At 42.8% G+C, this 14,467-nt stretch overlaps 1 protein-coding gene across 1 annotated transcript in view; it reads left to right on the forward strand.

Annotated features, from left to right (window-relative positions):
* The window catches only part of otogl (otogelin-like), a gene marked incomplete at both ends in the record, with an annotated part of 152,222 nt that overhangs the window by 74,926 nt on the left and 62,829 nt on the right, over positions 1-14,467 (forward strand). Inside the window, 4 exons of the mRNA XM_084335231.1 lie at positions 655-801; positions 1,204-1,323; positions 2,743-2,859; positions 9,783-9,939. Of these exons, the coding sequence (XP_084191357.1) occupies positions 655-801; positions 1,204-1,323; positions 2,743-2,859; positions 9,783-9,939 (541 nt within the window). The remainder of the gene's footprint in view (positions 1-654; positions 802-1,203; positions 1,324-2,742; positions 2,860-9,782; positions 9,940-14,467) is intronic.

The following is a 14,467-nucleotide window of genomic DNA, read 5'->3' on the forward strand; positions in this document are numbered from 1 at the left end:
ACACACACATATAATAATATACCTGCATACAATACTTCTATATACCTACGTATATCTGCATATAACACATATAACTGAGTATGATAGCATGTACAATAATGCTGTATATATAGATATTTATTATTACCGTATATATATATATATATATCCACATCTGGTACATACCTGCATACTTTTTACATATCTGTAGATACAATACTATATCTGTTCATATCCCTTACCTACTCGTACTAGTTACGCTGCTGGCCAGTATGACTTACTGCCATAGTGTCTTTATACTTGTGTCACTGTACATATTATATTACAACTCTGTACATACATCTGATTAGCACTATTACTCGGTAGTACTAATTTATATATTTTATACACAGTTTAATCACCTGTACATTGTATATTACTATTGAACTTTACTGTTACATTTGCACTCTGGTTGGATGCCAAACTCCTTTTCCTTGTACTGTACTTGTGCTTTTTGTGCTGTATAATGACAATAAATGTGAATCTAATCTAATGAATCTAAAACACACAAACACTAAAACCAACATACACACACATAGTACACACAAGCACAAACAAACATAGCAATTTATGGTAAAGAAGAAACCAAGTAATGCTTTTAATCCTGTTTTGTCTAATTTGTCTGTGGTGTCTCAGAGCCCGTCCACTGTTGTTGGTCGGGGGGCAGAGTTTGAGCTGTGGAAGGCAGGCTACTACACCGTGATCCACTTCCCCAACCAGGACCTGACCATCCTCTGGGACCGCAAGACTACTGTACACATCAGAGCTGGGCCACAGTGGAAGGTCAGAGTTCAGACAGTCTACACCTTACTGGAAGATCTGAAAATGTCTCACCCGAAAAGTATGGGGAAATGTTGCTGTCCAGCACTGATTGAACACTGTACTGATTGTAGACATATTGTGATATTTATTGTTATGAAGATTACTCCTCAGCTTTTGAGTGACATGACTAAGTTGACCAGCAAATGTTGGAATAGATAATAGCCTAATTATAGTAATAAAGACAGCTGGGTCCTGGTTGTGATAGGAAGGACTCTAATAGTAATAAAGACAGTTGGGTCCTGGTTGTGATAGGAAGGACTCAGTAGTAATAAAGACAGCTGGGTCCTTGTTGGGATAGGAAGGACTCTATTAGTAATAAAGACAGCTTCTTCAGTGTGACTCAGTGTGTTTGTCTCCTCACAGGGCCTCCTCACTGGGCTGTGTGGTAACTTTGACAGTGTGACAGTGAACGACATGACCACCTCCAGTCACATGGAAGTCTCCAACGCACAAGGTTTTGGAGACAGCTGGGCACTGGGACAGGTAGGACTCTAGTACTGTAGTGATAAAGACAGCTGGGCACTGGGACAGGTAGGACTCAGTATTAATTATTGTCTCTATCTCCTTCTCTGTCTCATTGTCTCTGTCTCTATCTTCTTCTCTGTCTCTGTCTCTATCTTCTTCTCTGTCTCTGTCTCTATCTTCTTATCTGTCTCCATGTCTCTGTCTCTATCTTCTTCTCTGTCTCCATGTCTCTGTCTCTATCTTCTTCTCTGTCTCCATGTCTCTGTCTCTATCTTCCTCTCTGTCTCCATGTCTCTGTCTCTATCTTCCTCTCTGTCTCCATGTCTCTGTCTCTATCTTCCTCTCTGTCTCCATGTCTCTGTCTCTATCTTCTTCTCTGTCTCCATGTCTCTGTCTCTATCTTCTTCTCTGTCTCCATGTCTCTGTCTCTATCTTCCTCTCTGTCTCCATGTCTCTGTCTCTATCTTCCTCTCTGTCTCCATGTCTCTGTCTCTATCTTCCTCTCTGTCTCCATGTCTCTGTCTCTATCTTCCTCTCTGTCTCCATGTCTCTGTCTCTATCTTCTTCTCTGTCTCCATGTCTCTGTCTCTATCTTCTTCTCTGTCTCCATGTCTCTGTCTCTATCTTCTTCTCTGTCTCCATGTCTCTGTCTCTTTGACACCGAGGACACACCAGATGCTGACGCGACGGGGAGCACAGCCCTTGTTAACTGATTGAAACGTTCATAATGGCCACAGAGCCACAGGCGCCACAGCGCTCCACAGCCGGCTTGCGATCTTCAGCGATAGTTTCGCCGTCTGGTCTATTGTCTTGGCACGCTGCAAGCACCTCTACGCGTGACCGGAGCAGAGGAGCAGAATCTGGTGTGAACAGCCGGGCTCCTGCTCTTCTGGTGTGAACAGCCAGGCTCCTACTCTTCTGGTGTGAACAGCCAGGCTCCTGCTCTTCTGGTGTGAACAGCCAGGCTCCTACTCTTCTGGTGTGAACAGCCGGGCTCCTGCTCTTCTGGTGTGAACAGCCAGGCTCCTGCTCTTCTGGTGTGAACAGCCGGGCTCCTGCTCTTCTGGTGTGAACAGCCGGGCTCCTGCTCTTCTGGTGTGAACAGCCGGGCTCCTGCTCTTCTGGTGTGAACAGCCGGGCTCCTACATACTATGACACGGCGCTTCAGTCTCCAGTGTGTCCCTGGCGTAATGCTCTCCCCAACTGATTCTTGCTATTCTGTTTCTCTCTCCTGATTCCTGCCGTGCTGCTTCCTTTGAGTGCAGTGTGATATTTAAGTGTAACGCGTGTGTGTGTGTGTGTGTGTGTGTGTGTGTGTGTGTGTGTGTGTGTGTGTGTGTGTGTGTGTGTGTGTGTGTGTGTGTGTGTGTGTGTGTGTGTGTGTGTGTGTGTGTGTGTGTGTGTGTGTGTGTGTGTGTGTGTGTGTGTGTGTGTCAGTGTGAAAGTGACCATTTGGTTAAGCGACCGTGCGAAGCCGACTTAAGCAGACAGCCGTATGCCAAGAGGGAGTGTGCTCTCCTTTACAACGACGTATTTGCACCTTGCCACAATGTGGTGAGTACCCCCCCCCCACACACACACACACACACACACACACACACACACACACACACACACACACACACACACACACACACACACACACACACACACACACACACACACACACACACACACACACACACACACACACCTGGCATATCGCGGTGGAAAGGTTACCTTGCTCACAGTGGGGGAGAAGGGGTTGGTGAGGGGGGTATGGGAACCAGTCTTATCTGATTCCTGAGAATAAGCTCTATTCCTCAGAGATGAACACTAAATACCACACATACACACACACACACACACACACACACACACACACACACACACACACACACACACACACACACACACACACACACACACACACACCCATATATATATATACTTGGGTTTAATGTGTCACACATAGGATTAAAATATGTGGTACAGATGCCATGAATAGTCAAGCATCTACTGCTCCTCTACCACTACTCCACCACTCCACTCCAAACTGATTTTGTGACTCCTATTGTTCTGGACCGGGCTAGATTTCACACCTCCACTGCCTCCCACAGGCTGGGGAGATTTTCATCTTACATTTTTATTCGTCCCAAATGTCCCAGCCCCATCCGATTTCTTAGCTTTTTTCAGTGTTTATTTATCATGCATTGCAACACTAATATATGGTCAGTACCCCAAGTCAGACTGCCCATATAAAAAGTATCTTGGGGGTCTGAGGGCAGTAGCCCCCGACCCCCTCCCTGGGGAAGCACTTAAGTTAAGTACCCTTCCTTTTTTTTACGTTTAGACCCAGCCACCAGCCCCTGAATATTAACACCTGAGTGCTAGTTCTAAAGTGACAGAGGAGTGGCAGAAGGGACCTGAATCTGAAGGGCTTCATCTGTATGTGTTGATGAGAGATTTGATATGTGTTTGACATCTCATGGGTACAGCTTCCAGACAGGCTAGAGGGCATTAGCCTAGAGTCATATCTAAAGCCTCTGGGGACTGACATGTAAAGCCACAGGTTTCAGGGTACATTTCAAGTCTATAAAGTACAACATAAATCATGTCTTTCTTTTTTATTAAATAGCCAATGTTTTATTCTCATACAATTATTTCAAATGTTCAGGGTAAGTGGATCCCAATTAATCCACGTATTAATACTTATTATTACATGGCGTTTTCACATTCGCCGAAATGCTTGCTTGTGATTGGTCAATAGCGCGCGTCAGAGGTCCGATATTACACAATAATGACCGCTGTGGGACAATAATGACCGCTGTGCGCAGCTGTTCGCAATCAAGCCCACTGACATCAGTGCAATCAGACACTGCCGGCTGCCGGGGAAGCTGCTGGGGGGCGGAGCGACGAGCACTCAGCGGAGCCAGAACCAGTGTTGCGAGTCGATGTAAAATGAATTAGGTATATTGTTAGTAAGTTAGCCATGTAATAAGCGGGATAATGTATAGCTATACTCGATCATTGTCGCAAAATAATTGACCTTCACTGACGTTTAAAACACCTCGCCGAGGCGGCTCGGTATTTTAAACTCTGTGTCGGTCAATTATTTTGCGACAATGACCTCGTAGCTATACATTCCTACTTAACTTACTAATGATGTTGTCAATCGGTGGAGTCTTTTCTCAGCACAATCTATGCAGTTCTTCATATTGGACACCCTCAGCTCTGGCCAGTTAGCCACAGAACTAATACAAATTCAATGGGGCCCCTGCTCCAGTCTGCTCCAGTCTGTACCTGAAGTGAACCCTGAAACCTACTCTGGGTGCACTGTGGGGTATAGGTTTCAGCGTTTGTTTCAAGGCTTGTACAGACTGGAGCGTTGTCTCTTCTATGTTAATTCAAGTTGACTGTATGAATCAGGATAAAACATCAGCCCAACATGGGTAGGTTTAGTAATTTGTAAGAAATTCATAAAAATAATGATAATATTAAATTATAATAATACTAATTTAAATTAAATGTACATTGTGCTTCAAATATACATCAAACATTGAAATTATTGAAAGATGAATGATTAATTGTGAAGACGCTAAATTGACCTTGTATCCACACACATGGATGCATGCACGCGCACACACACACACACACACACACACACATACACGCACACACCTGTTGAAAGTTAAAACCACTTAAAAGTCCTGTTTGTAATCTCAGTGTAACACGGATGGGATTCTGCCAAGGGTCACATTATTCTCTGTTTGGCCAGAAGATGGAGCCATGTGTGTTGGTTTGACTAAATACCTCCTAGTTCAGCCACTACCTCCAACACCTCCATACCTCCTGCTTAACCCAGGGTTCAGCACTAACCACTACCTCCAACACCTCCATACCTCCTGCTTAACCCAGGGTTCAGCCACTACCTCCAACACCTCCATACCTCCTGCTTAACCCAGGGTTCAGCCACTACCTCCAACACCTCCATACCTCCTGCTTAACCCAGGGTTCAGCACTAACCACTACCTCCAACACCTCCATACCTCCTGCTTAACCCAGAGTTCAGCACTAACCACTACCTCCAACACCTCCATCCACTACCTCCAACACCTCCATACCTCCTGCTTAACCCAGGGTTCAGCACTAACCACTACCTCCAACACCTCCATACCTCCTGCTTAACCCAGGGTTCAGCCACTACCTCCAACACCTCCATACCTCCTGCTTAACCCAGGGTTCAGCACTAACCACTACCTCCAACACCTCCATACCTCCTGCTTAACCCAGGGTTCAGCCACTACCTCCAACACTTCCATACCTCCTGCTTAACCGGGTTCAGCCACTACCTCCAACACTTCCATACCTCCTGCTTAACCGGGTTCAGCCACTACCTCCAACACTTCCATACCTCCTGCTTAACCGGGTTCAGCCACTACCTCCAACACTTCCATACCTCCTGCTTAACCCAGGGTTCAGCCACTACCTCCAACACCTCCATACCTCCTGCTTAACCCAGGGTTCAGCCACTACCTCCAACACTTCCATACCTCCTGCTTAACCGGGTTCAGCCACTACCTCCAACACCTCCATACCTCCTGCTTAACCCAGGGTTCAGCCACTACCTCCAACACCTCCATACCTCCTGCTTAACCCAGGGTTCAGCCACTACCTCCAACACCTCCATACCTCCTGCTTAACCCAGGGTTCAGCCACTACCTCCAACACTTCCATACCTCCTGCTTAACCGGGTTCAGCCACTACCTCCAACACTTCCATACCTCCTGCTTAACCCAGGGTTCAGCACTAACCACTACCTCCAACACTTATATAACATACTGCTTCTAAAACAATACTTGTTATGCCTTTCTTTGATAAATGAAAGCATGTTTCATTACGCAATATAATTAATTATTTATTTTATATATTCCACCTGCTTTTTGTATACGGTTTTCTATGTGGAATCAAGCTGTGTTCAAATGTTTTCTTCAAAGAAACTAGAAGATAACTTCAGTTTTAAGCTTTTTGATATTGTTCGATACCTTATGATGGTTTACAATAAAATGTAATCCCTAAAATCGGTACGATAGATTTAATGTTAGTCTGATGATGATACTGCTTCATGAAGGCACTCACAGCATTTAAAGGGGAACTTCACCCAAAAACAATGCTGATTTCTTTTGCACATAATCCAATAACTCTTTAAACAGTTTTATACATATTCATTTAATTTGACTTATTGAGAATTAATGAGTTTGAATATGTCCTCCAGTGATGTCATCAGAAGACACTGAATCCTTGTGTCAATTACAGATCAATGAAATAGATAGATAGATAGATAGATAGATAGATAGATAGATAGATAGATAGATAGATAGATAGATAGATAGATAGATAGATAGATAGATAGATAGATAGATAGATAGATAGATAGATAGATAGATAGATAGATAGATAGATAGATAGATAGATAGATAGATAGATAGATATATAGATAGATAGATAGATAGATAGATAGATAGATAGATAGATAGATAGATAGATAGATAGATAGATAGATAGATAGATAGATAGATAGATAGATAGATAGATAGATAGATAGATAGATAGATAGATAGATAGATAGATAGATAGATAGATAGATAGATAGATAGATAGATAGATAGATAGATAGATAGATAGATAGATAGATCCAGGTATCCAATAACTCAGTTAATCAATAATCAGTTGACAAATGTTAAAATAGACATAATTAATAACACAATAAAAGAGTCAAACAAGTAAAACAATGTGGTGGACAGACACTAAAATCAGTACTTAAGTTAAAAAGTAAAACGTTTAAAAAGTTTTAAAAATATATATACAGTATGTAGATTATGCAATTCTTTGGTCTGTAAGCACCAAGTCTTCTGATCACATCCCTGGAGTACATTTTCAAACTCATTAACTCAATAAACTAAACTAAATTTTAAAAGTTATTACATTCTAAAGATCTCTCTCCTCATGTTCACCTTAACTGTGACGTGACCTGCAGTACAGCAGCCATCACCATGAAATGAAGCACGTAATGAATCTCTCTTGTGTCCGCCAGCCTCGTTGTTGATGTGATGTGTGTAACAGTTATATCCTCCCTTCTGCACCAGAGGTTGACCCACATCCTATTGTCCAGATGTCTCATCACTCATCAAAACCTGAATTATTGATTACTACCCCTAACCCAGACCTCCCCTAGTCTACCCCAAGTGGAGTTGACCTGGTTCACTTTTCTATGGCGTGTGCATGGGCGTGTGTGTGTGCGTGTGTGTGTTTGTGTGTGCTCGTGTATGTGTGTGTGTGTTTGTTTTTGTGTGTATGATAATGCACCCACTGCACACAAGAAGAGGTGGAAACCGAGCTCCACTTCTTAACAACCTGCCCACTATACCAAGACATCAGAGACATATACTGTACTTCCAACAAATTGCAAACACCCAAAGAGACTTTGAAAACATGGAAAATAACTCAAAACTCCCATATCTACTGGGAGAAATAAAATAATGTGCAAACACAGCAGCAAGATTTGTGAGCTGCTGTGACAAGAAAAGGACATCCAATGGAATACAACTAGAGTTGTTCCGATACCGATACCAGTATCGGAAATGCCTCTGATACAGCCTAAAATACTGGTATCGGTATCGGCGAGTACGCGTCAAATCTATGCTCCGATCCCATATGACGTAATTTATCAACGACACGTGCGGTATCCTCCTGCTGAGAGTGAGCGTTATAAAACAAACGTGTTTTTAATCGACCGTGAATTAAAGTGTTAATGCTGTTTGTCATTTTAACAGCAGATACTTTCTTAAATGCCATCGTCCCGACAGAGCGGTGTGATGGGGAGCTCTGATGTGTTCGCTTGCTGGTGTTAGCATTAGCTGAAGAGCTAGCTGAAAAGCTAGTTTTATCTTTAACGTTACCTTGTCTAAAGTTGGGGCTATTCGTAATCCAGCAATAAAGGCTGCAGACCTGCAAGCAAAGTACAGCAAGTTGGCAAAGGAGTATTCCAAGGTAAATCACTTTTTCACCAGTAACGTTATCTAGCTCACGTTAACTGGTTAACCTAAGTGTCGTCACTGATCGACCTCTCGCACACATGCACGCAATTAATGATATGTTGCGGACAGCCATACCGGTGACAATGTTTAGCTTTTAGTGCCAAAGGATAAGAGTCTGAGGCGGAGTCTCAAAAGAGAATGTTGAATATTTATTTTGCATCGAAAATCACAACATGCACGTTACTACTAGCTAACTGAACCGGAGCCGACTGGATAGCAAGTGCAACAACGTATAACGTCCGTGCGGAACCAATGTCCCAACACCATCAACAGTTCCGTGGGTGAACTCATTGAGCATAGTTGTCAATTCAATCAATCAATCAATCAATCAGATTTATTTATAAAGCACATTTCACATGACGCGTGTCAACCAAAGTGCTGTACAGAGGGTAGATACACAAGATAAATATAGACAACAATCACACTCCGTTTTATGGGAGGGCACACAGGCAAACACATAGGAAAACAGGGCATGAGTCAGTGAACGGGAAAGGCTAGTAGGTAGAAGTGGGTTTTGAGCCTCGATTTGAAGGCATCTATCGAGGGGGCGAGCCTAATGGAGGTGGGGATGCTGTTCCACAGTTCAGGGGCTGCGATAGCAAAGGCACGGCCCCCCCTGAGCTTAAGGTTAGACCTCCGGACTGTCAGGAGCCTCTGATCGGCTGACCTGAGGGACCTGGTGTTGGAATAGGGGGATAGGAGGTCTGAGATGTAGGAGGGGGTGTGACCATTAAGGGCTTTAAAAACAAATAGGAGAACCTTAAAGTCTATCCTGTAGCGTACTGGGAGCCAATGAAGGGAGGCAAGGACAGGGACAATTAATGATACTAATCTATACAATCGCCTATTGTTGAATAAATACCATTACTTTCTAGTTATTACAAAAAAACAGTATATATAAAACAGTATATGTAGCTGAAAAAATAAATAAAAAATTGTTTATAATTTGATTTATAATTTATATAATATAAAAAATGTATTCGTTTTTTTTAAATGTATGCACTGGTATCGGATCAGTACTCGGTATCGGCCGATACCCAAAGCTTAGGTATCGGAATCGGATCGGGAAGGAAAAAATGGTATCGGAACATCTCTAAATACAACCACCATAAAGACATCCTGTAATGTACTGATTTCTTTTGATTTCTCTGTTTGATTGTTTTGTTTTGTTTGGCTTTGGCAATGTAAACGTATGTTTCCCATGTCAATAAAGCCCATTTGAATTAAATTTAATTGAATTGTGTGTGTGTGTGTGTGTGTGTGTGTGTGTGTGTGTGTGTGTGTGTGTGTGTGTGTGTGTGTGTGTGTGTGTGTGTGTGTGTGTGTGTGTGTGTGTGTGTGTGTGTGTGTGTGTGTGTGTGTGTGTGTGTGTGTGTGTGCCGACTGTGCCCTCCCTCCCAGGTTGACGTGGCCTGGTTCTATAAGAACTGCCTCACAGATACATGTAACTGTAACCGCGGACGTGACTGTGAGTGTCTGTGTACCTCCATCGCCGCCTACGCACATAAATGCTGCCAACAGGGGGTCACGGTACACTGGAGATCACCCTCTGTCTGCCGTGAGTACACACACACACACACACACACACACACACACACACACACACACACACACACACACACACACACACACACACACACACACACACACACACACACACACACACACACACACACGCACACACACACACACACACACACACACACACACACACACACACACACACACACAGTTGTGTACAGTTGAGCTCTTAGCTATTTCACACAGTTTGATATTGGATTATTGGATATTGGAACTTGTCTTGTGTTAACAGAATTCGACTATAGGGCGACAATAATGTGGTCAAGAGGCATGGTTTCTATCTTGAGCCTTAACTGGCGTTGTTCCTTTTTATTCACATGGAAAGCAGCAGTAACATACAGGTCTCCTCTCTTTGAGAGGCATGGGGGGAGAGAACGAAGTGGGAGGATACATTTGCTTTTATACTCGCCACAAGGTGGTGTACCTGGGTGGTTCCGCCTAGAGCGCCCTCTAGTGGGAACAGATATATATGCAACTAGACAGTCACTGGTGGAGACAGTTATATATGCAGGTAAACAGTTACTAGTGTAAACAGCCATATGTACAGTTAGACAGTTACTAACAATCCTACACAGAACCTCTGATCTCAACATCTTGTGTGTGTACTAGTCCAAGTCTCTAGTCCTTTGTCATGTTTACTTGTAACGTTATATGTTATGATGTAAGTATTATGTCTGTGTGTGTGTGTGTGTGTGTGTGTGTGTGTGTGTGTGCGTGCGTGCGTGTGTGCGTGTGTGTGTGTGTGTGTGTGCGTGCGTGTGTGCGTGTGTGTGTGTGTGTGTGTGTGTGTGTGTGTGTGTGTGTGTGTGTGTGTGTGTGTGTGTGTGTGTGTGTGTGTGTGTGTGTGTGTGTGTGTGTGTGTGTGTAAAATATAAAAAATTAATATTTTAAAGTGCATGATGAGCGGTAAACATAACATTATCAAGTCCAGGTAAAGTGCATGGTGCACGTGAGGGGACAGTCAATGAGACTGCTTGGGGGGAAAAGCTGTTCATAAATCTTGAACTCTTCGCATTTATGGACCGGTATCTCCTCCCTGAGGGAAGGAGCTGAAAGAGGTGATGTGCTGGGTGAGACTGGTCCTTGATGATACACTTGGAGCGGTGGAGGCAGCAGGAGGTGAAGACGGAGGTGATGTTTGGTAGAGGAGTCCCGACGATCCTGCCTGCCGCCTTCACCACCGTCTGTAGAGCCTCTTGCTCTGCCTTTGTGCAGCTGGAGAACCACACAGACACACCGTAGGTCAGCACACTCTCAACTGCACAATGATAGAAGTTGACAAGGAGATTTCGTGGCAGGCAGGCCTGCTTCAGCTTCCTTAGGTAGTATAGGCGTTGCTGAGCTTTCCCGATCACTGAGGCGGTGTTGGTGCTCCAGGACAGGGTCTCACTCACACTGAGACCCAGGAACTTGAACTCTGTGACCATCTCCACTGCCTCATTGTTGATGAGCAGAGGGGAGTGATCAGGCCTTGATCTTCTGAAATCCACTATGATCTCTCTTGTTTTCTTTATGTTGAGCGCCAGGTTGTTGCTGTCACACGGCTGTAAGGTCTTCCACCTCCCTCTTGTAGGCAGCCTCATTGTTGTTTGTTATGAGACCCACAACTGTGGTATCGTCTGCAAACTTGATGATGTAATTGGAAGGGTAGGAGGGGGAACAGTCATGTGTGAGCAGGGTGTACAGTAATGGGCTGAGTATGCAACCCTGCGGGGCGCCGGTGCTGAGAGACAGGGTGGACGAGGTGTAGTTGCCCAGCCTGACGGCTTGTGTGCGGTTTGTGAGGAAGTCCAGCACCCAGTTAAACAGTATGTTACACAGACCCAGGGTTCAGAGTTTGCTGATGAGTTTACGGGGGAGTATAGTGTTGAAGGCAGAGCTATAGTCGACGAAGAGCATTCTTACGTAGGCGTTTTTCTTCTCCAGATGTTCTAGGGCGGTATGAAGCACAATGGCTATAGCATCTTCAGTCAATCTGTTCTGCCTATAAGCAAACTGGTATTGGTCAAAGGAGGCCGGGATGATGGATGTGATGTGCTTCCTGACCAGTCTCTCTAGACACTTAGCAGGGAGGGGGGTGAGTGCCACGGGTCTGTAGTCGTTCAGGCACGTGACAACTGACTGCTTGGGTACTGGTATTATTGTGGATGTTTTGAAGCATGATGGGACATATGATAATAGCAGGGAAAGATTAAATATATCTGTAAAAACCTCCGTCAGCTGATCCGCACACTCCTTCAGGATGCGGCCCACCACTCCATCAGGTCCCGCTGCCTTCCTTGGGTTGGTATTCCGGAGGCAACACCTGACGTCATGGTGGCTCAGGACGGGGGCTGTGCCACTGGGGGGGAGGGGCTGCACTACTTGGTCCCTGTTTGCTCTGTCGAACCGGGCATAGAAATGGTTCAGCTCCTAGTGGTTCAGTGTACTAGTCCTTTGTCCTGTTTACTTGTAATGTTATATGTTATGATGTAAGTATTATGTCTGTGTGTGTGTGTACTAGTCCTTTGTCATGTTTACGTGTAATGTTATATTATGATGTAAGTATTATGTTGCACGTTGTATGTTTGTTGTGGACCCCAGGATTACACTATCATAGACACACACTATCATAGACACACACTATCATAGATACACACTATCATAGACACACACGATCATAGACACACACTATTATAGATACACACTATCATAGACACACACTATCATAGATACACACTATCATAGACACACACTATCATAGATAGACACTATCATAGACACACACTATCATAGATACACACTATTATAGATACACACGATCATAGACACACTATCATATACACACACTATTATAGATACACACTATCATAGACACACACTATTATATACAAACACTATTATAGATACACACTATTATAGACACACACTATTATAGACACACACTATTATAGATACACACTATCATAGACACACACTATTATAGATACACACTATTATAGATACACACTATTATAGACACACACTATCATAGACGCACACTATTATAGATACACACTATTATAGACACACACTATCATAGATACACACTATCATAGACACACACTATCATAGACACACACTATCATAGACACACACTATTATATATACACACTATCATAGACACACACTATTATAGAAACACACTATTATAGATACACACTATCATATACACACACTATTATAGATACACACTATCATAGACACACACTATTATATTCCGGAGGCAACACCTGACGTCATGGTGGCTCAGGACGGGGGCTGTGCCACTGGGGGGGAGGGGCTGCACTACTTGGTCCCTGTTTGCTCTGTCGAACCGGGCATAGAAATGGTTCAGCTCCTAGTGGTTCAGTGTACTAGTCCTTTGTCCTGTTTACTTGTAATGTTATATGTTATGATGTAAGTATTATGTCTGTGTGTGTGTGTACTAGTCCTTTGTCATGTTTACGTGTAATGTTATATTATGATGTAAGTATTATGTTGCACGTTGTATGTTTGTTGTGGACCCCAGGATTACACTATCATAGACACACACTATCATAGACACACACTATCATAGATACACACTATCATAGACACACACGATCATAGACACACACTATTATAGATACACACTATCATAGACACACACTATCATAGATACACACTATCATAGACACACACTATCATAGATAGACACTATCATAGACACACACTATCATAGATACACACTATTATAGATACACACGATCATAGACACACTATCATATACACACACTATTATAGATACACACTATCATAGACACACACTATTATATACAAACACTATTATAGATACACACTATTATAGACACACACTATTATAGACACACACTATTATAGATACACACTATCATAGACACACACTATTATAGATACACACTATTATAGATACACACTATTATAGACACACACTATCATAGACACACACTATTATAGATACACACTATTATAGACACACACTATCATAGATACACACTATCATAGACACACACTATCATAGACACACACTATCATAGACACACACTATTATATATACACACTATCATAGGCACACACTATTATAGAAACACACTATTATAGATACACACTATCATATACACACACTATTATAGATACACACTATCATAGACACACACTATTATATACACACACTATTATAGACACACACTATTATAGACACACTATCATAGACACACACTATTATATATACACACTATCATATACACACACTATTATAGACACACACTATTATAGATACACACTATCATATACACACACTATTATAGACACACACTATTATAGATACACACTATCATAGACACACACTATTATAGATACACACTATCATATACACACACTATCATAGATACACACTATTATAGACACACACTATCATAGACACACACTATTATAGATACACACTATCATAGACACACACTATTATAGATACACACTAGTATAGATAC

Source organism: Notolepis coatsorum (assembly GCF_963971535.1).
Source record: "Notolepis coatsorum genome assembly, chromosome: 18".
Classification (NCBI taxonomy): Eukaryota; Metazoa; Chordata; class Actinopteri; order Aulopiformes; family Paralepididae; genus Notolepis; species Notolepis coatsorum.